The 27,146-nt window shown below is 35.6% G+C and overlaps 1 protein-coding gene across 2 annotated transcripts in view; it reads right to left on the reverse strand.

The window, feature by feature from the left end:
- The window catches only part of COL19A1 (collagen type XIX alpha 1 chain), a 200,276-nt gene that overhangs the window by 57,123 nt on the left and 116,007 nt on the right, over positions 1-27,146 (reverse strand). For both annotated transcript variants that reach the window (XM_032185341.1, XM_032185342.1), the window contains exons 16-18: positions 26,427-26,480; positions 11,032-11,085; positions 2,726-2,779 (exon numbers count right to left, since the gene is read on the reverse strand). In XM_032185341.1, the coding sequence (XP_032041232.1) occupies positions 2,726-2,779; positions 11,032-11,085; positions 26,427-26,480 (162 nt within the window). The remainder of the gene's footprint in view (positions 1-2,725; positions 2,780-11,031; positions 11,086-26,426; positions 26,481-27,146) is intronic.

The raw sequence follows: 27,146 nt of genomic DNA on the forward strand, positions 1-27,146 counted from the left end.
TCCCACCCCATTTAGGATCAATGCTTCTACAATCCCCAGCAGGTTCCTCTCACCTTCGTTAAAGAAAGATTGATGTTTTTGGTTTGCCATTCACCACAATCTGCTGCTACAAATCAGCAAGTTTATTTATAGTGCTCTCTTTTTCTATATGCATGGGTCAAGTAAATTACACTTCTTGAAAACTTGGACTCTGGCCTCCTTACACAATACACTGATTTGATACAGAGCCAGAGAAAGATTAGTTGCAACAAATTATACAAGTACACTGTGCAATCATGGCAACTCATTGATACCAAAGAGAAATCAGAAGTATTGCAGAAGGCTTGAGAACAGAATAATCTGCTAAGAAATAGAGAAATTACAAGATAATGATAAGATATTATTAAATTATGATGGGTCTTAAGATCATCTCTTAGTGACCTCACAACTACCTTGGCAGCAGTGTTTATCATAACTCCTAGAAACACCAACACAAAGAAGCTGTACTACTACCCTCAGAAAAATCTGATATTAAAATCTCTATAGCAACAAATATGCGGTCACAATTTAAACACTTCAAGAACACAAACAGAAATAAGAGCTTGTGAGATCCTTGAGAATATTCACAAAATGCTGGAAAAAAACAGAACTTTCCTGTGGTGTAAGGAATCTCAAAATCCACAAAATATCACTGAAATATCATCTCACAGATGCTAATAATCAAAGCACATTCAAAATTACATACTGAAACGTGAAAAATTCCTTGGTATCTCCAAGGTGCACCAAACAAAATCAGCACTGATCACACTATGCAACAGTGTGTAACGGAGAAAATTTAATACTGCATATATCTGCCTAAATGAATAATCAATGGCAAAGCAAACAAGCTGTCTTTGATGACTTCTTTGATGTTTTTGTCTTGTTCTTGATAGAAATGTCACATTCCCATCATAAACAATATAGAAACTAATATTTCTGCTGTAGCAGTCAGAGACGTAGGTTGACTCTAGCAAGACCTGAATATGTAGTTACGGAAAGTTGGCATATTTAAAACCTGCTACTTGAATCAAAAAGCCATCACCTCTCTCACCTGAAACAAAACCCTAGCATTTCCTTGTTGAACAGCTAATTGCTCATGACAGAGTCATTAAAATCTTCAGACAGCTGAAGGAAGAGGAAAGTTGGTAAGCTGTACAGGATTTATAAGACAATTAATTTACAGACACAGAGCAGCTGATCTACATTTTTCCAGAAGATTGTTAATTAGGAAATGTAATACACTTTAGGAACTCCTAGAGTTGTACAACAATAAGAAATGAGATTCTTGGAGAGAGATGCTTGCCAGTTCCTGAAGATGCCCAATATTTTTGTTCCCTGTTGTAGAATTAACCTTAAAGGGACCCTCAGGGTAGAAAAGATTAGTAGTCCAGAGGTGGGAAACGGGTTACAATAAATATAGTATTGATAAAGAAAACAAGACTGGTATCAGTGAAAGTTGTCTTTGGAATGAAGACAGAAGAAATTGGTAATAAAAACAAGGTATAAATACAAAATATATAAGACTTCAATGCATATACACGAAATGGCAGACCAAAAAGAGAAAATAAGTTTCCAGGTATAAAAATATCCAGGACAGCATATAAAACCATGCTTAATTCCTAAACCATGCCCTAAGCTGAAATACCGATTTGGAATGGATTAAATATCAGAAATATCAGAGAAAACATGTCAGTGATAAAAGCAACCAGAAAGATTTGTTTGCTTTGAATTTCACTCCAGAACTTTTTTTTTTTTTTTTTAAATTGATTTTATTACTCATCTTAGTATGTTATACAATAAAAATAGTCTGATTTCACCTTCTCTTCATAGTTATGCATTTTATTATTAAAGGAGATGGATGTCTTCCAGGTTTGATCTGCGTGACATAAGGCAGAAAGCACACAGTAACTTCTGTATTAAGCAAATATTCCTGTAATGCTTCATACATCTCTGAATAAAATACTATTTTTCTATTCAGATAAATTATGCACTCACTTCAGCATCAATTAAGAAAACTTGCGTGATCTTTGAATCACAATGCCTTACAATGGCAGACACGACAACTGCATAAATGATCTGAAAAATCTGTGCTCAGAATTTAGAAGAGAGAATGGCAGCTCTGTCACTAGTAGCACTAGTAGGCAATTTTAACTTTTTTTTTTTTTTTTTTTTCTAGGAAGTGCTTGTAGCTGCAAAATGTTACAGCTACATACAGTTACATATACAGACAATATTCTTATTAGTATATATTATACTCTTAGGGAGAATTCTTACAGATCTCCAGTAGACCTTTTTTAATGATACCTCCTTGTCTTTCTATTCTATTCTTAGGATCATGACAGGTTTGAGAGAGAAAGAAGAAATGTCAAGTATGATTTAGAGCAATTAGGTTTAGAAACGGGGAGCCGGGGCTTTACACTAACAGATGGACAGTCCACCTACCGTTTTGAGTTACAGAAGGAAAAAATATGGGAGTACAAGCGGCATGGGAGACACGTATCCTGCAGGACAGATGACACAGTAGGTGTGCAACCAGACTGTGGACTGAGCCTATATAGGAGTGCAAAAAGCGAACAGGGAAGGATCTATCTTTTGGATGAATTTGGAATGTGGCTTGCAGGGATCAACACTGTGATCACTTCTATCTTAGATGCTTCTTAGTCATAAGCACACAGACACAGACAGACAGACACTCAAAACTCCATACCTCATTATAATGCTTGTTCAATGAATCCAGAATTCCTTTTAGTCCAGAAGGACCCTGTAAGGAAAAACATATATCAGAAAATAATTTTAATTTAGCTAATGTTATGTTTACAAACCTGTATTCGAAGAGTACTGGGACTTAGATTTTTATTTGATTATACAGTAAATTATTTTGTGTCAGATCATTATATCTTTTTTTCTTGGCACAAGGAGAAGCACAGTCAGTCTCAAAATCCTTGAGTTTTGAAAACTGGCAACTTTTTTTCATAGCAAATCAGTCTGCCAGAGAAGGCAGAGGTGACATTCATATCAACTTTAATAGGAATCTCTTCTAGTATGAGCTCAATTTTCACTCCACAGCATTTTAAAACTTCTTTTCAGTAACTCAAAGCACAAGTTTTGATGTAGAAGCAGCTCCTACTGTGAGTAAACAGGTGGATTTTTTAACTTCGAGCACTGAAAGTGAAATTGAGGAATGCCAGAATTCTCTGAAAGACCAACTTTGTAGTTTTATGGATATGCAAGTTTAGATTTATACAGACACCTTTCATCAAGAATTTGAGCAAAGGAGAGCATTTCTTACTTACATGAAGGCTTAGGATGGAGAGATTAAAAAAAAAAAACAACACAACACAACAGACCCTCAATAAAATTTTTAAGTGTTGTGAACCAGGGCAAAGCACAAGAAGTTGACTAAAGATTTTATGAACTAAAAGTTAGGAAAATTTACAAATTAGCACAGTAACTCTCCACATCAAACAATATGAACTACAGACACTTGTGGTTGCTGTAAGGAATATTTGACTACATTAATAAGATTAAAAAATCACTTTTTCAAGTCACCTGGTCTGAATTAACTGAATTTAACAGATACAGGGCACAAAGGCAACTCTTCCCTCCCTCTTCCCTCTCCTTCTCCCCCCCCTTTCTTTTTTTTTTCCACCATTACAGACAATTTACAGGAGCCTGCAACTTTTATGTTTATAGGAAAAATGTAGCTAGCACACATGTTCCCTAAAGATTGCTTTATAAAAGTGAATTCTTTTTAGTTTTGAAAAGGGTTGTTCCTTGAGAAAACGGAGTCTGTTTATCAGTCAGAGATTCTATGTCAGAGATTGGAGATTAGTCAGAGATTTTAATCGCACATTTTCATTTTGCGTAAGGTCTTTGTGAATTGTTTTATAAGCACTGTTATTACACACACATACATAGGAAAGTAGCTTTCTACACTTTCAGAATAAGAATCTATTGAAAATTTCCCCCATTTTTAAGCTAAAGGACACATAAAGCTATTACAGAAGTCAAAATTACTTCTCACACATGGACGGAAATTTGTCCAGATGAAAATACTATTGTTTTCCACTATGAAAAGTCCAGATAAGACTTCCTTAACAAGAACTGCTGCCAAATTCATGCAGTGCAACACCAAGACTACAGAGTATTCTTAGGAAAGTTGAAAAAACTGCCCATTGATAGATGTCACCTAGAGATCCAAGGAAAATACTAAAATGTCATGTATTCAACTGTGTAAATACTGATGAAAGTTTTATTGCCAACCAGTAATAATGGGAAATCAGTTACTTCTACTGTATATACCACATCAAACATCACATCTTGCCTCACTCCCTCTTTGTTCCCCAACATCAGAAGAGACACAAGCCCATATTTTTTTCTATTCATTTTTGAAGTGGATTGTCACTTTAAATTTAGAATGAAAAATAAGATAAATATAGTCATGATGTTTCAACTGAGATGCTCACTCAATTCTGATTACTACAGTTAATGGCAGAATTTCTACTCTGATATCCATATTAAAGATGACAATTTAGAATTGGGACTGAACCATGATGACACTGCATACTTATTACATGTCTCAACTTCAAGACTGTTGTTTTAGAAAGGACTCTGTAATACAGCAAGCTGTCAAAAAATCAGAATTTATCCTCCCTTCTCATTTGCCACTATGTTGTTTCCTTTACGTTCCCTCCCCCTCCCCCAGTGGAAAACCAGTAAAAATGAAACCACTGCAATAATAAAATCCAGGAAGGATCAGATGCTCTATCTGCCACCAAACTTGACCTCTCAGATATTATTTGTACATCAAATAAATCATTTCTGACAAAATTGAAAGCCTTTCTATATGTCACTGTTTTGAGAAAATGACATAACCTCAAGAAACCCCAAAACTATCTTGTGACTAAGGCAGCTGAGGGGAACTTAGGGAACTTGGGTTGGATTCTTGACTACATCAAAGGCTTTGTGTTACGAGGCAAGCCACTTCTCTGTGTTAGTCTTCCCATTTTCAAAAATTGACATAAATGTAAGTATTCTGTCTGTCTTTCTATAATAAAATGAATTAAAATAATAAAATTTTGTACAGCAGAAGAAAATACTTTTATTCAGTATATTTATTTATTATACTCTGAAGTCTCTACAGGCAATAAGCAAACTAGTATTATTGGCTTGCAAACGCACAAGCAATGAAATTAACAGAAGTTTAAGAATTACTGTGCAGGCAATTTCTATCTTTTGAATGAGAATTTTGCACATCTGCCACTTTGGATACTTTTCAAACGTGCTCCTCTGCAAACACCAATCAAAAGCTCACTTGAGCAGGGTTTCCTTTTTATTTATTTATTTATTTATATATATTTTTAAATTGTATATCAAGTCATGTAATTGAGGTAACCAAAGCACACAGAGAATACATGTGCATGAATAAGAAAAGAACCGAAAACATCCTGATTATTTTTGTGAATCACAAGCAGGTTTCAGATGTTGCTTCTATAGTCAAGGTAGGAACAGAAATACAGGTGTTTAAAAGAAAATAGTTACAAATTGTGAAATTACTGGGGTTTACAATGTATTTTTCTCCCTTAACTTTTCTAGTTTGTCTGCATTTCTGTAAAGATAAGATTGCAGAAAAATTTACCCAATCTCACAGTCTGCATAGTAAAATGTGTAACAACTGAAATGCACTGGTTGCACCTCAAGAACAGGCCATTTCTGAGAACACAGCGCTGAAAAGGACTCAGTCTAATCACTTTATTCATCCATTTCAGATCTGCGCCTACCTATTGAAATAATATACTGCTCTCCTGATTACTATAATGGAAAAAGAACATGAAACCCATCAGTGCAGATGTATAATATTGTATAACTATTTCTAAAGAAAGCACGATGAAGGCATGATGGCCTGCCACAATAGAATACATTAAAATACATTTTGATATGGAATTTAAAAACTTAAACGCGCAGAAACAAACAATATGACCAATCATTGCCAGCCATTCCCATCCTAAGCATTTCCAACTTTCTTCTAAAAAGCAGCAGAATGTCCAACAATACCAGAAATGCTACTGACAATTTTCACTTACCATTACTTTTGATTTTCTGTTTATTGTAATTAACTGATAACATTCATTCACTTTCAAAATATTGGTAGAATGACAGTATTTTCCAAGGCAGAGGAAATGAGATTTCCAAGGCAAACTGCTGGCTACTTAAGATAAGTAGGCTGGTGGCACTGGCATATGTACTGAATAAAATGAGACCAATTCCAAGTATATGGAATTAAATGAACAAACTCAAGTAGCCTGTGAACTTCTCCATTGCCTCATATGGAACATTAATGAAAAAGAAACCTTATTTTAATTTAAGACTTTAAGGAGACTTTAAGCTAATCTTCAAAAGAAAAATGATTACGTTGATAAAGATAGGAAGTTCAGCCCCTTGCAAAGGGAACTGGTGAACTAGTTTTTGATATAAAGAAGCTGATGCTTCAGTTTCCTGCTTAAAGAAACTTCACATAGCAAATGTGAAGCAAATCCATTCAGGCTACAAACAGTAACTGTGGATATGTTGGTATAAAACAGCAGAGACGCAAGAGGATGAATAATCTTGATTGCAGTGCATTATTAACCTGTGATTTAGGAGACCCAAAGTTGATTTGCCAGCTCTGACACATACAGCTTGTTGGACAAGACAATACTTGGCCAAAGTGTATAGTCCTCATGTTGCCCACCTTTAAAAACAGTGCTGACAGCATTGCCCTTCTGCCAAACAGTAACACTGGGCAGAAATCTTCCTCTGACTCACCCCAAAGAACACTGCTTTAGTAGTTGAAGTATGTAGCACAACTCTGGCTTGTCACTCTTTATTTTTAAAACAGTTTGATGCTCCTCTGCAATGGGAACTACCGAGAAATGGAATTCTTCCAGTCCTAACTGTTCCAGCAGAGGCTGAGAAAACTGGGACAGAAAAGATAAGATCAACACTTGATGGAGAAACCAGTAAAACTACTTTTTTTTTTTTTTTTTTTTTTTTTGTACTATTTACAGAAGTAACGCAAAAAAACCCAAAAAACTCTTTTGAACCTTAGATAGGTATCACAAAATCTGTTTTGTGTCCTGTACTACCCTGTTTCAGTATTGGTATCTCCTACAAATGACCATAAGATGTAAAAGAGTTCCAGACATCAAGCAGCTTGGAGCAGAAGAAATAGAAACATAAATGATTGTCTCTTAACAGAACTCTGAACAAAACTAGGCACCTACCTGTCAGCCCTACACCAGAAAAGCATTTTGCCTAAGTAAAGATTACAGAATCAGGCCAATGCATCACTATGCCAAGAGCATATAAATATTAAGGTCAAACATCTTCCATACACATGCTTTTAAGTATTGAATAAAATACTGTTGCTGGAACTAGAAAGTCTATGCATTAAACACATGAAAAAAAAAAAAAAAAGCTATGTTTTTCTGGTAACCCCTTCTGTGTTGCTAAATCCTGTAGATGTTTTTGTTAGCAGCTACCGCAGAAGAAAACTATCAGTTTAGCTCTACAATAAGATCAAAATGCTACAATAAGATCAAAATACTTAAAACCTCAGATCATCCTACTGTGAGAGTATTTCTTTTTGTTTCATTTATGAAAGCATTTTGATTTCAACGTAGAACCATGCAGTGTGGGATAACCATATGTGAAAGAGACAGTATCTCTTTCAGAGGCCTTCAGAAGAAAACACAGACAAGAAAATGTATGAAATACATTTGAAGAGTACACAGATTGATTTCACAGTTGTAATATCCAGAATGGTTTTGAGGGATAAAGGAATAGTGGATTAAACAGAAGCTTTAGTTTTAAAAGGGAGGAAGCGATCCAAAAGCACTAGAGGGAGCTGCAGTTCTATTTAAACTATTTGGATTCCTTGTTTTCAGCATAAATTGTTGTGCACTGGAGTGTGATGTGTGAGCACACATCTCAGCTCTCTAGCAGTGATATAATAGAACAGTACTCAAAAACAACATCAGAAAGCATGGATGCAAACCATGAATTCTGAATCAGAAGGGAATAACAGAGCATTTTAAAAGTCTACAATGTTTAATAAACCTTAAAAGAAATACTCAAAGGACCTAGAAATCATCATATGGGTAAGCATAGGGAAATAGTTCTTAATAACCAGTCAGGAAAAATATTCATTGACTCCTTGCCTTTTGTGGGCATAGGATTTGCTCCAAAGGGAAAAAGTGACACAATAAAGGATGCCTGGAAGAGATGCATAGGGAGTCCCGCTTTAACTGAGTAGGTTTATCACCATGTGCCAATAGATCTACAGTTCTGACAAAGTGATGTGGGTTTTTAACCAAAGATGTGCAGATGATCTTAAGGGACTGGAAACTAACTACAAGCATCAATTTCACATGGGAAAAAATCCCCAAAAAACAGGCTAGAATAAAATATAATGAGGTATTGAGAAAGTGTTAGAAAAGTCAGAGTAGAGGCAGATGGGAATACAAAGAAACCCTTAATTGCTGCAATGCCAGAAGTAGCTGAAAAGTAATTATTTTGATTGATCAAAACTCATGTCACCCCTTAGCAATGTCCAATTTACAGATCTTTTGATTGTTCAGCATGTGGTCTCATACGTCCTTCCTCCCCTTTGGAATTGTGCTTTATACCAACTCTCCTGAGCATTTCATCCTTCTGTCTGTTCGCTAACTTCCTCAAGGAGGCAGAACTTTCCTTCTTACAGCTTTTTTTTTTTTTTCCTTTTTTTTTTTTTCCTTTTTTTTTTTTTATCTTTTTTCCCCCCCATTGCTAAACACCTGGCTGTTCTCCTAATATCTAAATTAGGTACTCAGACACATGGCATAAACTGATAAATTAATAAGGTAATTTTGTTAACACTCAGTGTGTGCTGTAGCTACCTTCAAAATTAATGACTGAATTACCTTTTTCTGAAATAAAATTTTCTTATTCTTTTGAAGCATGAACCAAACACCAAATGTATATATGCCAAATTTATGATAGACACCAGCATGCAGGTGTGATAGTTCTGTTGTACTTCAGAACCAAAGCAGAGGCTGACCATATATCCGTATGGATGAGGAGGTTGGCTCTACTATTAGAAGCGCAGTTACTGTTAGTAACTGGAAGCACCATAAAGCAAAACTTAGTATGTTTAGTATGTTCATCCCACCTTGGGAAAGATGGAAGGAACGCTGAATCATGTTAAAAACTTGCCAGTATGTACCAGCTTTAGCACTTTAATTATGAGTGTACTACACATTAGTAAGCATTACTGCTTACACAATATACTTTTTCTATGCTATTTTGTCAGTACTGGAAAAAGAATTCAAGATGCTATTGTAGCTGTATCCAAAGCAAGAACTGCATCAAGACAGCTATACAGAAACAAATACCTTTAACCAATATTTAGGCCATGACTGCTTGAGGAATGCTTTTCTGGGGTATGGTCCCCAGACAGAGCTCTTCATATGGATGCTTCAGTACTGACAAAGCTGAGCTTTGCATTGCTGTAGGAAAATCTGAAATAGGCTTCAGTAATAAAAATGCAATTTAGCTTCCACTGAATGTTTCTGGTATGTCTGTCAAAGACCATACATCTTCCCAAGCCTGACCTGCCAGCAAAATATGATAGCAGAAATCTGTAATGGAGAAACAGCTTTTCATTGGTTCACAAAAAGTTAAGCAGATTAGGTCTCTGCTATGTTTTTGTTTTCTATTTTTTGTCTTTTAAAGGTAATTTTTGGCATTTGTATTAAGAAGGATTCTGTATCATGCCCTTTCTCTGTTTGGATACCCCCAGTCTGCAATATCACTTTAGCATTAGTAATCCACAGGGTACAAAAGACTCAAAAAACAAGGCTTTAATGCGACTGTATGTAGGGGAGGAGAGGGAGATAGAGGGATTTTTAACTACTTAGCTTTATGCAGGATAAATGAACACCATTATCAATTTCCTTCTGAGCTCTTCTAGCAAGGCAAAAGGGAAATAAATGTGATTTGCAACATTTACGTGGTTTTGGTTTTAGATAAGTGTAAATGACATCTATTTCAATTTATTCATTCTATTTAATGCAACATCATTCTCTTCTCTAAAACTAAGCCTAGAAGTTTTCCCTTGCTGTGGGCTTTAAATATTTCGAGATGCAAACTGCTGACCTTTATCTATTTCAGGTAAGCAGAAAAAAGAACTGTGAAATCCTTGTTTGATACTATGAATGTGAAGCAGCAGCAGTTTACTTATTCCACAAATTAATGGCTGCTTTATATTTGTGTGTGATAGCATTTTTACAAATACAATAAATAGGAAATGTTACAAATATGATCATGTTTTCCTCTACGAGATGACCACATTCATTACAGGCTAAAATAGACCAGATTCATGCTTGATTTCAAATTTGAAAATCATGTATCTCTTAAAAAATAAATCCCAAACCTCTTAGATCTGAGCTAAAACCTTCAGTGCTTCATACTACAAATCCTTTCATAGAGTCATGTATTAATCTTTTAATTCTTCTGTAAACTCATCTGAACCACAGCTGAGTGCTCATTCCAGTGCTGGGTATAATCCTCCCCACCATTCAGACAGTTGGCACATGCTTCACACAGTCCTTCATCTTTCAAATTACCCCCTCTGAGACAGAAATTATCCCTTCATTTACAGAGCATCACGCATTTTGTAAAGTGAATGAATGCACAGTATTCACATTTAGTATACATGGCCGGTCTTTCTTTGAAATGCCAGATAATTTCTATTTCCCCCACTGCGGTTTGCATCTTGCTATTTTGCTGTGTAGTCTCCCGTATTTGTGGACACAGTCTCTTTCTCTTTGTTGTATCAAAGGGCTGGGTATAGCAGCTGTTTGATACAGCAAAGAAAACACTGATCATCTGTTTTTAGCTATAACTATGATCAGGTAAGCTGGTACAAAAATGTTAACAAAGTTCACTCTTCTAGGATAGAGGAGAAGATTTCCCATTCCCCTTGCTATTACTCACAGGAGGTCCTGGTGGTCCTGGTTTTCCAGGGAGGCCTGGCTTGCCTCGTCTTCCCTGGAAACAAAAAAGAGCAGCAGATGTTAATAAATGTTATTGCCAATGATTGATCCTGTAATAAGAATTTTGTTCAAAAGAAAGATTTATTGTCTTATTTAGAAAGAAGACATCCAAAAACTAACCAAAGTGAATACTTCACAGCACTACCTATGTATAGTACTTTTAGGATTGTTTTTAATAATTAAGACAAACAGTATATTTGCATCAATGTAACATTTACTGTCACATTTGAAAGCTTTCTCATGTGAATGCACATCGATAGTGCTATAAACAGAGTATCCTGATGATGTATAAAATTATATTTTCTCTTAGTATACCAGAGTCTGTGATGTTGAACTGTGATGCAGCAGTAGTCACCCTGACTTGTACATGAAGTATAAATGTGCAGTATAACCCAACTAACAAACACCCATATACTTCTGTGGGATGTAAGAACAATTAGAAAAAAAATGAGATATTTATTTGCGAAAACAGTTCATCTTCTAGTGCACATGCAACATGATTTGCATTAAAAGTTAAAGGTCCATAAGTCTACCTAAGTTAACAGGAGACTTTCTACTCAGTCTAAAAACATGCACATACAAATATTGCAATTTTTTAAGCACAGCACTCAATTGAAAAACTGCTGTTTTCACACAAACTTTTTTTTTTTAAAAAAAGAAATCAAATTACTTAAAATTCCATAAAAATTGAAGTAATTCACAGTACTTTACATCGTTATTGCCAAGCTGAAATCCAATGCAAATTTTTTTAGTAACAACAGCTGAGAACAACTAATATCTAGGTCTGATGTCCAAAGAAAACCAAAAGCAAATCAAAAAAACCCAACAGTATTATATCCATAAGGACTTTTTTTTTCCCCTGCATATGGCAAATGTAAATCAACAAAAAGCATTGAGGGGATGGTCCTAGTGAAAACGTGGCTTATGAAATTAAAAACTGAAAATGCTTGCTGACAGCTCACAGTTAACACATGGGGATATTTCTGCAAGTTATTATTCCTGTATCTAGCCCTACCTCTGTATCTAATTAAATGACATCACACAAGCTGCAGAAGTAAAATCTCAGGAACAGAGAGCGAAACCGCTGCATCACTCTTCACAGGTGAAATTCCTGATGTGTAGGAAACCACTCTCATGCTCTGCCTCTCTTTAATCTCGAACAATACTGAGAGTAAACACGATGATGGATGGTAGTAAGGGTGGAAAATCCCTTCCTCACCAGGGTAACCTGCTGCCTAGATGTCAGGGGTGCTCCTGAGGAGCAGGCCAGCAGGGTTTGAAGCCCTTCAAGCTGAAGAAAGAACTAAACAAGGGCTGTGGGGATATGTTTCACCCACTGGGCTCTGACATATGACCTGTACACTGCCACCATGGCTTTATGAGTCAGTCAGTGTGTTCTAAGGGCAGCATGAAAAAAAAACACTCAGCATATTTGGAGCGCCGAATTCCTGGGTCTTAACTGGCTGAGACATATGCTATGTGCTGAGCTGTTTAATCCTGCCAGTACTCGCACATGCAGAGCTACAACTGGGGCAGCTCAGGGTGAATTTTCAGAATCAAAATATGGCACCAGGTGCCTATACTGGCTTCAAAGCTATCCTGTCCCTCACCACCCACCCCATGACATGTCCTCTGTGTGCTGGTAACATCACCCGTGCAGCCATGTGATGAACCACAGCAAGCAACTCATCTCAAGTATGGATACCCCCCCAAAAAAAGTAGATTAATTTTTAAAGTTCGTCAGTTCTGGATTTCATTCCCTAAGCAACCATCTAGTAAGCCTGGCATAAAAGGCCACAACACTGGTAAAGACGTACACACACATACACACACCAAAAAGAGAGCACTGCCACTGAAATAAAACCCTGTGAAATATCAGAGTACGCATCTCTGGGCCTTCACCCCACATGCCAAATTCCTATTTGGATTTTACATCCCAAAGTTGAGATGTGTGACTTTTGGACTGATTTCTAGTTCAGAAAGGCAGATGGAAATTAATATTTCCCAGCTTTCTTGAAAAACAGTAAACTTTCCGAGAAAGCATGAAAACCAGAGTGAGATAATGATGTGAGTAATAAACAAATATAAACTGCTTCATACTTTTAAAATAGTTCCTCTGAGTTATAATGATCTATACTGTTGACTTCTTGAAGCACCTTCCTTTTCCTGTTTGGACTTATTTAAAGCATCCTGAGGATGACACTTAAAATCACTGCAGTCTAAACAAAGTATCAAGGAAGTGTCACGGGAAAGAAGGCAGGGCTTTGACTGGCAGACACAACTGTGAATGAGGTGTTAATTACACAGGAAAACACGCAACATGTTTGAAAGGCAATTTCGCCTTTATTTACAAGATGAGCTAAAATGTGATTTATGACATATTGCCAGGTCGAGGCTTGAAAAGCTTTCTGAAAAAATATCAGTTATTAAAAAAAAATGGGTCAGTCATTTTTCAATGTCATTTATTAATTACCAGAACACTTACCTACTCAAACAGAATAAGCACTTGCCCTACCTTTTATGCAACCCTTAGAGTATGTGCCATTAAACATTAAACATTTAGAACAGTCACAAATCTGTATTTTTAGAGGATCAAAAGTAAATGAAAATAACAAAAATTAAATGTGAAATAAAAATACCGACATTTTCCCTTTCAGAGAGGGGCAAAAATTCCAAGAATTCAAGTTAGATGTTTCTAGATTTATTTATTTTTTATTCACATCATGCATTCTTTGTTTTTCTTCTACTTTTATGGCCAGCGTAAAAGGCAGAGCAATTTTCTTTACTGGTTCATAATTGTAAACACATTTTCACTAGCAAGAATGTTTCTGATTGAGCTGTTCTGCACATATTAGCCTGTTTCTTAGTCTTAAGAACCATTACAGCCAATGCAGCAATCACTACAACTGTACCAAAAATAAATAGGTAAAAAAGGTATTTCTGAAATGATGCATCAGCTTTTTCTAGAGAAACAGGAGTCCTCTTCCTTTTTCCTACAAACCATTCTAAACTTTAAGAAAGAAGTTTCTTACATTTCTAAATTTTTAAGTTTCTAAGGCCACTGATGTAGCAATGCTTTTTGGATGCAGAGATTTAAATTTTAGGGATACAGACAGCGCTCTGCCTGCTTGCAAGCACTCCTATTTCTCCATGGTTTCCCAGCATCAGTATGAAAAAAGTAAAGTATAAAGTATAGTAAAAGGAGAAAAAAAAAAAGTGTATCTTTTTGTTTAGGATAACATAAAATTAAAAACTAAACAATTAGAAGGTTTTTTTTTATTTTTTATTTTTTTTATAAGCCCATTATGGTCTTGCCTTGAGCAGACCATGAGTCAGTCTGTGACTCAATATTTATGTTTTGATTCTGAGCCTTCCTTCTGCCAAGAAAGAAGTGAAAATACCTTGGTGTCCTCTTGGGCTCACAGAGTAGGGCTCAGCAGAGCTATGGCTCCAGTCTCCTGGTCAAAAGTGGGTGCTGGCAGCCCGGCGAGAGCTGTACTCTTCACTGTATGGCTGTGTATGGGGCAGACAGCTGGCACAAGAGGCCCAACAAACTGTTCCCTTGCCCCTTTGCAAGCAGATGTGCAGAGATTACAACATTAAAAAAAAACATTGACCAGCTGCACAGTGTCATTCTCTGTACAAACATTACCTACAGACAATAAATTTAAGGTGAAATTAATTACCTTTGTTTCGTTGAGTTTACTGAGCAAATACTATGGTTATAAAACAACTCAAAATATAAATAAATGTTCCAGGCATCATGCAATTCCTTTAAATCAAAAAGCAATACCATCTACACTAACTTAAAAAAGAATAATAAAATAAAGTAAGGATAAGTCATGTCAAGAGCTGTCTAAGATTACTTAGAATAATATTTAAGGAAAATAAAAGCAAAATAGTTGTTTGCTATTTCCTTTGTACTGCATCCATTTTTGTAGTCAATCAGTGGGATAAGAATTTATCAAAATATAACTGATATTTTAGCCCATCTCATTGACTTCTGAAATGCTAGCCCTGAACTAATTTGGACAGCAGACTAGTTTCCTCTTTCCTGAGGACAAACTCCAGCTATGATACACACACAAATCATTTAAGCAACTGCTTGGTCAGGGGCAAAAAGAATAAAATATTAAAAATAAAATAAACAAGAAATTATATGCTTCAGCAACCCCCAGCTGAGTGCCTAGCTGAAGAACACAGTCAAGTGATCTCTTCATTCCTCTCTTTCTTTGCCCTTTCTGTTAATCAAAATGACTTGACAAGTTTTGCCTCACGTTAGATTGAAAGCTCTTGAGAAGCAGGGCTCTGTGCATCCTTGCGTACATTTGTGCTCTGACTGCAGCCTCTGGGCACCGCTGCAGTCCCAATACACAATGGCAGAACTCTGAATGTATATTGTAACTCCCTGCCCTCTCGTGTTACATCCATCTATTCACGTATCCCTAATTATAGAAGAGTAAGACCACTAATCCTAGTGCCTAAAATAGACTGCAGATTATTTTAGGATAAAATCGAGTGGAGTTATGTAGGAACACTGACATGATTTGCAAAATGGAATTGATAATTTAAAGACCCCACACTCGAGAATGAAGGCAAAAGTTCTTAAAACAAGCCTGTGGGAATTTTCATGGGAAACAGCTAATTAGCAGTCCCCGAAACACATCATCACATTTCAAAACAGGAACTAGTTCTAGAGAAAGTAGGAAGCTGGATTTAAAGCCGTAACTACTGCAGTTATTGGACAAGATTAATGAGGCTTATGTAACTCGTTTGCCAGGCTAAACTGAGATCCCCTTGCATAAGCCTTAAAAACAGCCTGAAACTGGGACAGATACACCCAGAGCAGGAAGAAGGAGGAAAGCGAGGTCACCCATCTCAGTGTCCAGTGCATGGACACCTTGGCGGCCCCTTGGGCACCTAAATGTAGCCATACAAGCAGGCTCCAAGTAGTTATGAGATTGCTTTTCCATGTGCCCAAAGCTCCCTCAAAGCAGCCCAACAACCAGGCAGGCTGAATTAGCCCTGAGTCTGAGTTACCTGGGAATACATAAATGAGGTTTTCCTTTGCTTCATTCCTCAAAGCTGATTGATACACCTAACCTTTACAGATGTCCAGAAAACCAGAAAAATTGAACTTGCTTGTTCTCTTCAACTGGAGAGAGAAGAAACTGTCACAACGCAAAAGCACGCAGCCACCGCACGGCTGTGGGTCAGGGGACTCTTATCCACAATTATGATGTGAAAATGATAAGTCTACAACAAATCCACAGCCCAAATACAGTCATTGTTTTCCATTGAGTATTTAACCAACATTTTGGTAATATTTAAAGATGTCTTTGATATTTAACCACCTAATGGCACACAAGTGTTGCTAATAGGGGTTTTGTCAGTAACTGTGGTAGTGCCACAACTGCAAAACTTTTTATGTTAATCCCTAGAAATCTTATATTTTGGATATTCTGTTTCCTACATGAAAAATCCACCTTGTAGTCAATGAAACCTTGTCTACTTTGGTAATATAGTATTAGGACTTGGATGTACAATTTATTCACTCCTATTAGCCCTGGCCTTGAGGATATATGATGGTAGCTGATATATAACAAATTAAAACCTATATTAAATGTTAAACCTGAATAAACTCTCAGGAAATAAGGCCAGAAATTAAGCGATGTGCAGGAAACAAATGAAAATCTACACCTCGTATGTCATTAAAGCCTTTCACAGAAGCATAGCCCACAACACACAAGATCCTAATCCCCTGTTTTGTAAGGGAATTCACTTGGGAACTCCTTGATAATGCAGAAGTATTCCTTCGCTCAACTTTGGCTTTCTAATTTTAGGCATGATTTCCAATAAAGCCTACTTACTTTTCTTTTGTATTTATAAAATGCTAAAAGAGATCACCTTGCCAGACTATATATCACTCTTCAAATGTATTTAATAAACATCAAAAAAGCCCTTAAACAGGCATAGCAATGCCAGGAATAAAACACTACAACCTAAATTCTTCAATGCTTCTATTACTAACAAATCTCTGCACAGTCAATCATATTTTTTCAAGTGTATCCACAGGAGTGCATTTTTAATTCAAAATCACTTCTGAAGATATTTTTCAACTACATTTCAATTTTTTTATAATGAACATCTTATTTTTTAAGTACAAGAAACAATCTCCTCTCAATTTGCTATGTCTTTTGCTAAGAGACATAAAAAAGTGATAAAGTATTTGGAAATTGGTTTGAAAATTCTAAATGAGATCTTGAAATAATTTCTGGTTTGTGATTAAAAGTTGTATTTTATGGAAAATACAACTATGGAAACTATGGACTTTTATGGCAAATACAGAAATTAAAAAAAAAAAAAAGTATTTTCTAAGTGATGACCATTGTGTTCTAAACTTTTTTTTTATTTTATTCCAGTTTTATTCACCAAAGTGGGAAAAACATGCAGTTTTTAACATGTACCCTACCTTAGTAGCTCTTTACTTTCCTTTAAATTTAGAACCATTCTGTTTGAAAAAACAAATTATTTCCCTCTTCTACATTAACCATTTTTAGACTGTTCAATACCCAAGCAAAGGAATGTACAGCACTTCAGCTTAAAGAGAAAATCAGACTGGAGCTTTACATACTTAAAAACAACTTACATCAAAGTCAGGAAGGAATGACAAGATTAAAAGAGATTCCAAAACTCCAGAGCTATAGCTGTGAAAAATATTGTTTGTGCTGTGCCAGGAGCCTAACCTACTATGCAGTAATTATCATTGCTCTGTAAAGCTTGTTTTACAATTGGTTGAGTACAACATTTACTCACTGAACTAGAAAACAAATTATGTCAAAGAAATGCTTAAGTTCTATAAACCAGATAAATGCAACCTGAATTTAAATTCATTTTGATATTTGTATGTCACTTTAAGTAATCTAGTTAAGAAAATATAACAATTCCCCACCCAATTATTTAGGAAGATCTTCCTTAGTGTCATAATAATTTTGCTCATACTTGATTAGAAAAATTTGTAATCTCAGACAGTAAATTGATTATTTAATAGGTAGATATTGAGATTTCACAAGATCCTTCCAAACACACCATTTTAATGAGATCAATTCTGAAACACCAGATATTACAGCTCTCATTTTTTTGAGGGATTTAGTTTATCAATGAGATAATGCTAAAACAACCTACTCCTAAATGAAGTATTTGCTGTTATAAACACACAAATTGGAAATAAGGAAGTAGGTTCAAAAATATTTACTTCAAGACACCTGCAACTTCCTAAGGAACAGAGTCAATAATATGGCTGTGGTATCATGGAAAGATTTGTACTTGTTTGAACTAAATTCATCATTGGAATCAGGGAAACCACCATAGTGGAGAATTGGTATGTTTAAGTATATACACAGAACATTTCCAAAAGTCGTGTTAATCCATAAAAATGAAGTTGCTGGCAGCTATGCTGAGAGTAAGCTAGAGACAGTTGAATAAAAATCACAGAATTGTTTGAGTTGGAAGGAATCTCTTGAGATATCTAGTCCTATCCCTTTGCTCAAGCAGGCCCACCTACAGCAAGATGTCCACAATAGTGTCCCCTTGAGTTCTGAGTATATCCAAGGATGGAGACGAGAGAAAAGTATTTATTGTTTTCAGACAGATTTTCCTGTCTTTTAATTTGTGTCCACTGCTTCTTGTTCTGTCTGTGGGCACTACTGAAAGAAGTCTAGCCTCCCTTTTCTTCACTGCCTCATTATCAGCTATTTATACAAATTCAGGTATTTATAATATACATTGGTAAGGTCCCCATGAACCTTCTCTTCTCCAGGCTGAAGAGTCCCAACTCTCTCACCTCTCCTTATGTGAGAGATGCTCCAGTCTCTTTAATCCTCCATGTGGCCTTGGGCTAGACAATCTCCAGTAAGCCCTTATCTTTCTTGATGTAGCTTTACCAGTGCTGAGGGGAATAGCATCTCCCTTGATGTGCTAGTCATCTTCTAATGCAATCCAGGATACTACTGGACTTTTTTGCCATGTAGGTGCATTGCTGGTTCATGGTCTGCTTGTCCAGCAGGACCCCAAGGCCCTTCTCAGCACAGCTGCTTTCCAGACTGCCTGCCTCCAATGTGTACTGATGCCAGGGTTTATTCCCCTCCAGATGCAGGTCTTGTTGAAATTAATGCAATTCCTCTTAGTACAGTTCTCTGCCAACTTGCTAAGGGTACAGTCTACCCCATTGTCCAGGTCATTAATGAAAACATTGGACATGATTGGCTCCAGTACTGAGCCCATTAGTGACTTGTCTTTGACAAGACTTTGTTTCACTGATCACAACCCTCTTCACCCACTTATTCAGTCAGTTTTCAATTAACCTCAATGTCCTCCTTATCTAACCTGTCCTTTATCACCTATAATGATACTATAGAAGAGGGCATCAAAAGCTTTACTTGCTATCAACAACATTCATTGTTCTCTTCCCATCCATCAAGCTAATCTCCTCACTGTAGAAAGCAATAAGGTAATAAGCAATAAGCACAATTTCCCCTTCATAAATCCATGCAGGTAACTCCCAATCACCTTCTTATCCTTCATGAGTTTGGAAATGGTTTCCAGGAGAATTTCTTTTCCATCACATCATGCAAGCTGATCAGCCTGTAGTTCTCTGGACCTTTTTCCTTCTTGGAGTGATATTTGCTCTCTTTCAGTCTTCAGGAACCTCTCCCAGTTGACAGATAAGACAATGAAGAGTCACCTTGTGATGACATTAGCCAGGCCTGTCAGCACAAGTGAGTGCAACCTATCAGGCCCTATGAATTTACTTACATCCAGTTTATTTAAGTGTTCCCTCAGTGGAGGAGTACCAGTCTGGGGAAGTCTTCCTCACTCTAGACACTCCCTCTGGTCTCAGGGGCCTGGGATTTCTGAAGGCTGGTTTCACTGGTAAAGACTGAGGCAAAGCAGGCATTGGGTACCTGAATTTTCTTTGTCCTTTGTCACCAATTCCCCTTCTCTGTTAAGAGAAAGGTCTCAGAGCAGATCCAGTCAATCTCCTCACTCTCTCTGGTGCTGTGCATTTTGCTGACAACATCCCACAACTCCTCCACTTGATCTTGAGCAACTTGGACTTGAATTCCTCAACAACTGCACACCTCCTGCAGCAGGACCCAGCTTCAGCAGGAGGCCCCTGCCACTGCCTCCAGCCCAAGACTTGCAGAGCTTCATCCTTCTTATGAAGCTGCCTGGGTCCAAGAGTCTGAGAGCTACTGCAGTGGTACCTGGGTCCTGTGTGCTGTGACTATCATATTTAAGAACGTGTATGCTGGACAGGGGAAGTTTGCTGGCCACTTGCCAGAAGTTCCCAGATACCAACAAAATCACACAGGAGTTCAGGAAGATACCAAAAAGAAGAAGAGCACAGAAACTACTTCACGAACTGCTGTGCAGGCTAGGTATGTTCTGGGCCTGGCTCTTACATGTGAGAAGGAGAAGTTTTCTAGATTTTCTAGATTTCAAGGTATGCTATAATTTATTTAAAACTTTATAATATATTTGTTTAACAAAGTTGCATTGATGTTTTGTATTAAGATTTTTTTTTGGAATTCACTAAAACATAAATAAAATTAAATCACTTTATTATTATTATTATTATTATTATTATTATTATTAAATGCATCAATTTCAGGGAAAATTTCTGCTACAAAGATATCCAACTAAAGTTAAACATTAATTTCCAAAACTTCTATAATTATATTTTGCAAATATACATTTCATTATACTTAACATAGTGAAGGCAGACTATGAATGACTCCACACCTAGTATGTATTTATAAATGTGGAAACTTTAAGTACAGTAATACAACAAAATTATTTGAAGACCAAAGAAAACTCTTTACATGGGGAGCTGAAGGACCTTAGTTTTCTCAAAAATAAATGGAATGGTGACTTCATGACAGAGAAAAAATACTTCAAATGTCTCTTCAACGTAAGGCAGACATGACAAAAAAGTAGGTTTTGGAAGGTCAACCTACATGCTCAAGTGTAAAGAAAAAAGCACATTTTGAAATGTGGGATTGACAGGAAACGCTGCAGCAATCAAGGAAACTTGTGAAGCCTCTGCTCTTCATGTCTTTCAGATGGAAACCATATTTCTGTTAGAGACAGACTTACCTGAAGTGCAGGATTATTCAGGAATACTGAGAGACACTGAAAAATTATTTGTCTAATAAAGGAATGAGAGGGAGGGAACTGTCCCTACTGGTCCACTTCTCCCAGTTACCAGAACTAAAACCAAATGCCTCACATCTAACATGAACCACTTATAATTAAACAAAGTCACTAGTGGTAGAGCAAGAAGAAACACTAGTCTTTTTGTAAGAACAGCAGAAGTTTGAAATGAATGCCTCTCAATTTAGAAAAATCAAATTTAAAGAAAACATTAAAATTAAATATTCTTCTCAATTCAGAATAGGACAGGATCTTCTATATTATTCAACTGTTATTCTGATTCATAATCACACATAATGGAAATTATGGAATACTGCTTTTAAAGAGAAACTTGTATTTACAGTACTAAGAACTTGGAGGTAACTTAAAGTAATGACTAAGATGAGAATTAGTAAATAAATACAACTTAATACATGCAAGAAAAATGTGCAAGTATTTTTGACAGTAAATTCTAGAAAGCATGAAAACTCCAGAAAGTACACAACAGACAGTTGTAACAATACATTACTTATTTTGAGAAAAGAAAAAAAAAAAAAAAAAGAAAACTTTTGCAACTGATCAAATTTGAAAGGAGAGAACCCTGAGTGTTAAAGAGGGATGTATACATACATTTGGGGAATTCAATGAATGAGAATGAGCTTGAGTTTTCAGAATAAGACATTAAAAATGAAATATTTCAATATTTCTCTCAAAGAAGCAGGAACTTAACCTTTTTGTTCTTTGGTTTGCTGTCTAGTCTATGATCAAACCAGGTACTTTCTCAGGTAAGTGTATTAGCTAGGCTTAAATTACATATTTAATATAAATATATTAATAAATAAAAATAAACTTTAATATATACTTATTGAAGTATAAATACAGCTATGCACTACATTTTATTGCAAAGATTAATATTCTAACATCTACAAAATTAGTAATGTTAATATCTTCCCTTTTTACTTTGCAGTTTGGTTTCTAGAGCAACACCATCTAGAAATAAATACCAATGTTTGTATTGCTAGTGACAAAGAAACCCACACTTTAAGCTGATAACTTTTTGCTTGTATCTGAAAACATCTATCTTAAAGTGTAATATTTTTTCTTTTCTATTGATGTTTAGATAGCATCAATTCACTATTTTTTGTTTCCTGAAAATTAATGATAGCAATTCTAGTGAAGATGGCCAATATGATAAAGATAAGAATGATTTATTTTGGAAAAGATTACTTGCCAGGAACTTTTACAATGTACCAATGAAAATGCTTTATATGAAAGTATGAGACCTTGCTTGAGCAACTTTCCCAAGGGAAAAAAAAAAAAAAAAAAGAAAAGTAAATTGGGATAAATGTTTCTGCCATCAGTGGAAATAAAGGAGGAAATGCAGGTGGAAATGCATTCTGCACCTCTCATTTAATTTGGCATTGTTTCTTTCTATTATGCTCACTACCATGCTATTATGGTGTTCCATGATTTTTATTTTTTATTTCCTGGATGGAAGAGCATTAAATATACTTTAAACATATACATACTCTATCACATAATTCAGCTCACAGTTGAAGTAAGAAGCAAGATCCATATATATGAGCTGTTAACTGGGAGAGGGAAAGGAAATTTGAGAAATCTTGGAAAGAAAGTGAAACATGAAGGACCATGATTCTACTGGCTTCAGTGACCAAAGGGAAAAGTAATGAAAAGGTAAATGAGAGGCACAAAGAGAAGGTTAAAAAGGAGATGAGAGTAAAAAGGTCCCAGTAAGTGGGAACTGATTAATTTATTTTCATGAACATAACTAATATACTAAACTACTGATGTGTTTGTTTTATACTCTTCTATCATCAAGTTCCATTGCTGAGTTATTTGCATACCATCATTTACAAGCCTAAGAATCTGCTAAGAACTGCTCATTGACTTGGGAGAAAGATCATATCCCAATGAGATCATGTAACAGAAATACAACAGATGACCGGGCCAGAGAAAATGAAATATATATTATTCTAATAACCAAATATTGACTCAATACAATGTAACTGTGCCTACAATGCATTAATTGGACAAGTGTTTACTGCCTTATTTGAAATAATGTATTGATTTCCTCTTGCTCTTGAAATAAATAACCTACAGCCCTCATCTGATTCAGTGATGTAAATTTGTGATTTTAAGCGAATTCCACACATATGTCAATATATGTCAATAAGCATTTAAAGGTTGGCACAACTTTGAACTAAACCCTACAATTTATATTTATTATAGCTATTCATAAATATGCATGTGTATATTTAAAGATATAATTTCTAAAATAATTACTTAAAAAAAAAACCTATGTAATAGTAAATATAGATTATTACTGATTATAGATTATAAATTATTATTCAATACAGATTATTACCATGAGACGAAAGAAATGCTACTACCCAGACTTACTCCTTTTAATATGGCATATGGGTACATTTGCCCTAGGTCCCCTCTGTTGTCAAAATAAGGCGACTGGTGTCCACTCTGGGGAGCGTCCCATGACTCATATTTGTTAGTAGTTCTAATAATAAGCTCTGTGATCTTGGATGAAAAAACAAAATCCCACTTAAAAACACTCTCAAAATAAAATGCATGGCTCCGGCCAGTTCAAACAGGAGAGAAACCCACTGGCATGGCTTTTATTCTTCTCTGTCTAACACATTTTGTATTGTCACTTATCTAAAGCACTAGCTGTCATGAGTCTTTTACACATTTTTTTTTGATTTTTTGACATAACATCATTAACAATGTTAATTTTCCTCTGCTCCTTAGATCTTGTTTTTAGCATGTTCAGAGGTCTCTAACTTACGCACTTAACAATTCTCAATTTGCTATTAACATCAGACTAATTTTCCAAAGAGCTGAACACTAAAAAATGCTGCTGAAGTGGGAATTAAAATTTTGAAATATGATGCATACAGTGTAAATGGAAAGAGTAAAATTGTCAGATTCTCAATGTTTGGCACCCAAAATTAAACAGATTTTTTCAAAAGTTTGGGGTACTTTTTTTTTTTTCCCCTTATACATTACAGTTCAAGTCTGAAAATTGGGCACGGGCAAAGTAGCACCTTTACATCTGAGCAATATGTTGAAGAAAAATCATCAGTTGGTTATATGCTCTATATATAGCTTTAATGCTTCAAAGACAGCCCATGACAAAACCAGTAACTTCATATAATGTGAAAGATTTGGAAGATCTGCTGGAAGTAGAACAAAAGGAACATGACATCTATAATTAAATAAAAAGGAATATTTAATAGCCATTAGATATGTGCTGTCCTGTTTGTCATTAAACAGAGCAGAGATCTTGTTACAAACAGTATGTTATTGTGTAATTAAATGTATTGGAAATGCAAATGCACATGGGGGTTGAATTAAGACTGCGAGCTATGTTATTAAAGCTTGGGTGGGGTTGGCCAGCAGAATGAGTATTATGAACGTTTCACTGGCAGAAAGATAAAGACAGATGCTGTGAGTATGAAGTCTGCTGTTCCCATTGTCTGGCCCAGGGCAACTGTGTGCATGGCTGAGATTATAAAACAATCAGCACTCCTGTTTTTAAATATATTGGAGTGAGACAGCAGTTCAGTTTTTATGTGTGGATAGGAAATGGCCATGATAAATTTATCAATCCCCTAGTTTTCACTGCAAAATAAAAGGGACATCTCCAAATGAATTTCTCAAAAATTATAGATAATACAATGCATTAATTCTGAATCTTTGCCTTACAAATTAAGAAATTGAAAGAGTGATGCTTCTAAAATAGTCATATTTATAATTATCCCTAAAGGAGAACTAAGAAACTGTGAAAGTCTGCAGACTGAATGCTTCACATAAAAACATACAAACGTGTGTTATAACTGAGTATCTGGAGCTTTTCAGTATCCCGGGTATCTAATTACATAACAGTAAGAGTCATAGTAATTATAAAATCCTTAATAACAAGTCCATAATCCCATGTTTATATTTACCACATAACTTCTGATTCTCCCTTACTACACTGTCTTTACACTGTCTTTTATTTATTTATTTATTTATTTTTTCTGAAAGGATTCTCTAGCCTTACTTTGAAATTTAAATAAACTCAGTTTTCAAATTTTCCTGTTTAACTTAAATGAAATTCAGTAATAGTTTTGTAACATAAAGAAAACAGCAATAAAAGACATTGAGTAATGACATGTAGGCCTCAAAGCTTTTGTTCAAGAACTGGTCCTATGTTACACCAGGGAAGTAGTCACTACTAAAACTATTAAACTGGCCTTTAATAATTGATTGTGTGACTAAGGTCAATAATATTAAATCCTTCCACTTTAGATAACTTAACTGAGATATTCAACATTATGATACCTAAAGTACGCAAGAATTATTGAGAGATCCAGTTTTAAAACCATGAACTGGGTGCCATTTCATTCATAAAAATATAGAAATGTTTGAGTATGAATATCCTCCCAAGGAGAAAAATAGGTTATAAACTTTCAAGTTATTTCTTGAGATACCATGTTCATAAATATTCATTCTCTGCTCCACTTAAGTACCAAAGACAGGAGGTCAGGGAAAGTGAAAACATAATATACACATGGAAATCAGCCAATTACTTCATTATAATAAAATTTTCAATAACCAAATGTTTATTTCATGCCTTGGGCATAATCTCCACTGTTGTTGTTTTTTTCTTATTGTATCTCACTTCTTTGTATACATATGCTAGGCTCTGACACTTGCATAATGGCATCTACAAAAAAACTTGGGTCATTAGCTCTGGATTCTAATAACATTGTAGATAATGATCTTACATTCATATATCCTAGATGTAGTAAGGTATGGTCTATTTCTGCAAGAAAACTAAATCTCCTGAGCAATTTTAGTATTCTTTCATTTAAAATTAAAACAGAAGCATATTGCACAAAAGACAATATCTACATCTGTGCAGCCAGTCATTAAAACATTTTAGATGGTTTAAATTGTTAAATCTCCTTCAACTGAAGAGAAACCTCAAATGTCAAAGCTCATTTTATTGTCAGCATGCTTCATACTCAGCTGCTACCTTTCAATTTTTTATTAGTGCTTAGAAAGAAGTCACACATCAAGGTCAGTGAGCACACACACCAGTTGTTCACAAAGTTTACTCACCCTTTGACCTTCTTTGCCAGGTGGACCCTGGGGACCCTCCAGCCCTGGCAAACCCTGAAAATGCAAACAATAAACAAATATAACATTCAATATTATTTTAATCCTGTATTACTCTGTACAAGTGAGACTAAGCCTAAGAGCCAGGTGTCAAGACAAACATTTATTTCTACTAACAAAAGCAGGTTAGTTGCAATTACATCTTCAAGGGAACAGTTGTATTCAGGTGTGAGGAAGAAAATGCAAACTGTAATTATTAATCCTATTCCTTTATACAGATGCTGAATCATTTAGAATCAGAGAGGTGAATATCAGCATTACTTAAGCAATTATAAATATATTTAGCTACAGTTTTGTGTGAAAATCTATTTATTTAAGTTAAGATGCCATAAGAAAACAAGCAATTTATGTTAAGTGAATGACAACTTTACAACTCAAATTCAAACATAGGCCCTAGATGTGGAGGGGAAAGGAAGGAAGGGGAGAGATAAGGCAGAGAGATAATATAGCAGGTAGACTTATGCTTTCTGTATTGTAAGAATCAGCTCTCTGCAGTTTTCTCTGTGTACCTGGGCTGAGCTTTTCAAAACTCTTCAGAGTCACTTCTGTCTTCCCCTCTCCTGCACCTAACCAGGTGCAGGAGTTTGGGGTATTTTGAATATATCTGAGCCTTCCTTCTGACTCAGTGCAAGACTGACTGTGCAGACACAGAATTATAGACTG

This window comes from Aythya fuligula, chromosome 3 (assembly GCF_009819795.1).
Source record: "Aythya fuligula isolate bAytFul2 chromosome 3, bAytFul2.pri, whole genome shotgun sequence".
NCBI lineage: Eukaryota > Metazoa > Chordata > Aves > Anseriformes > Anatidae > Aythya > Aythya fuligula.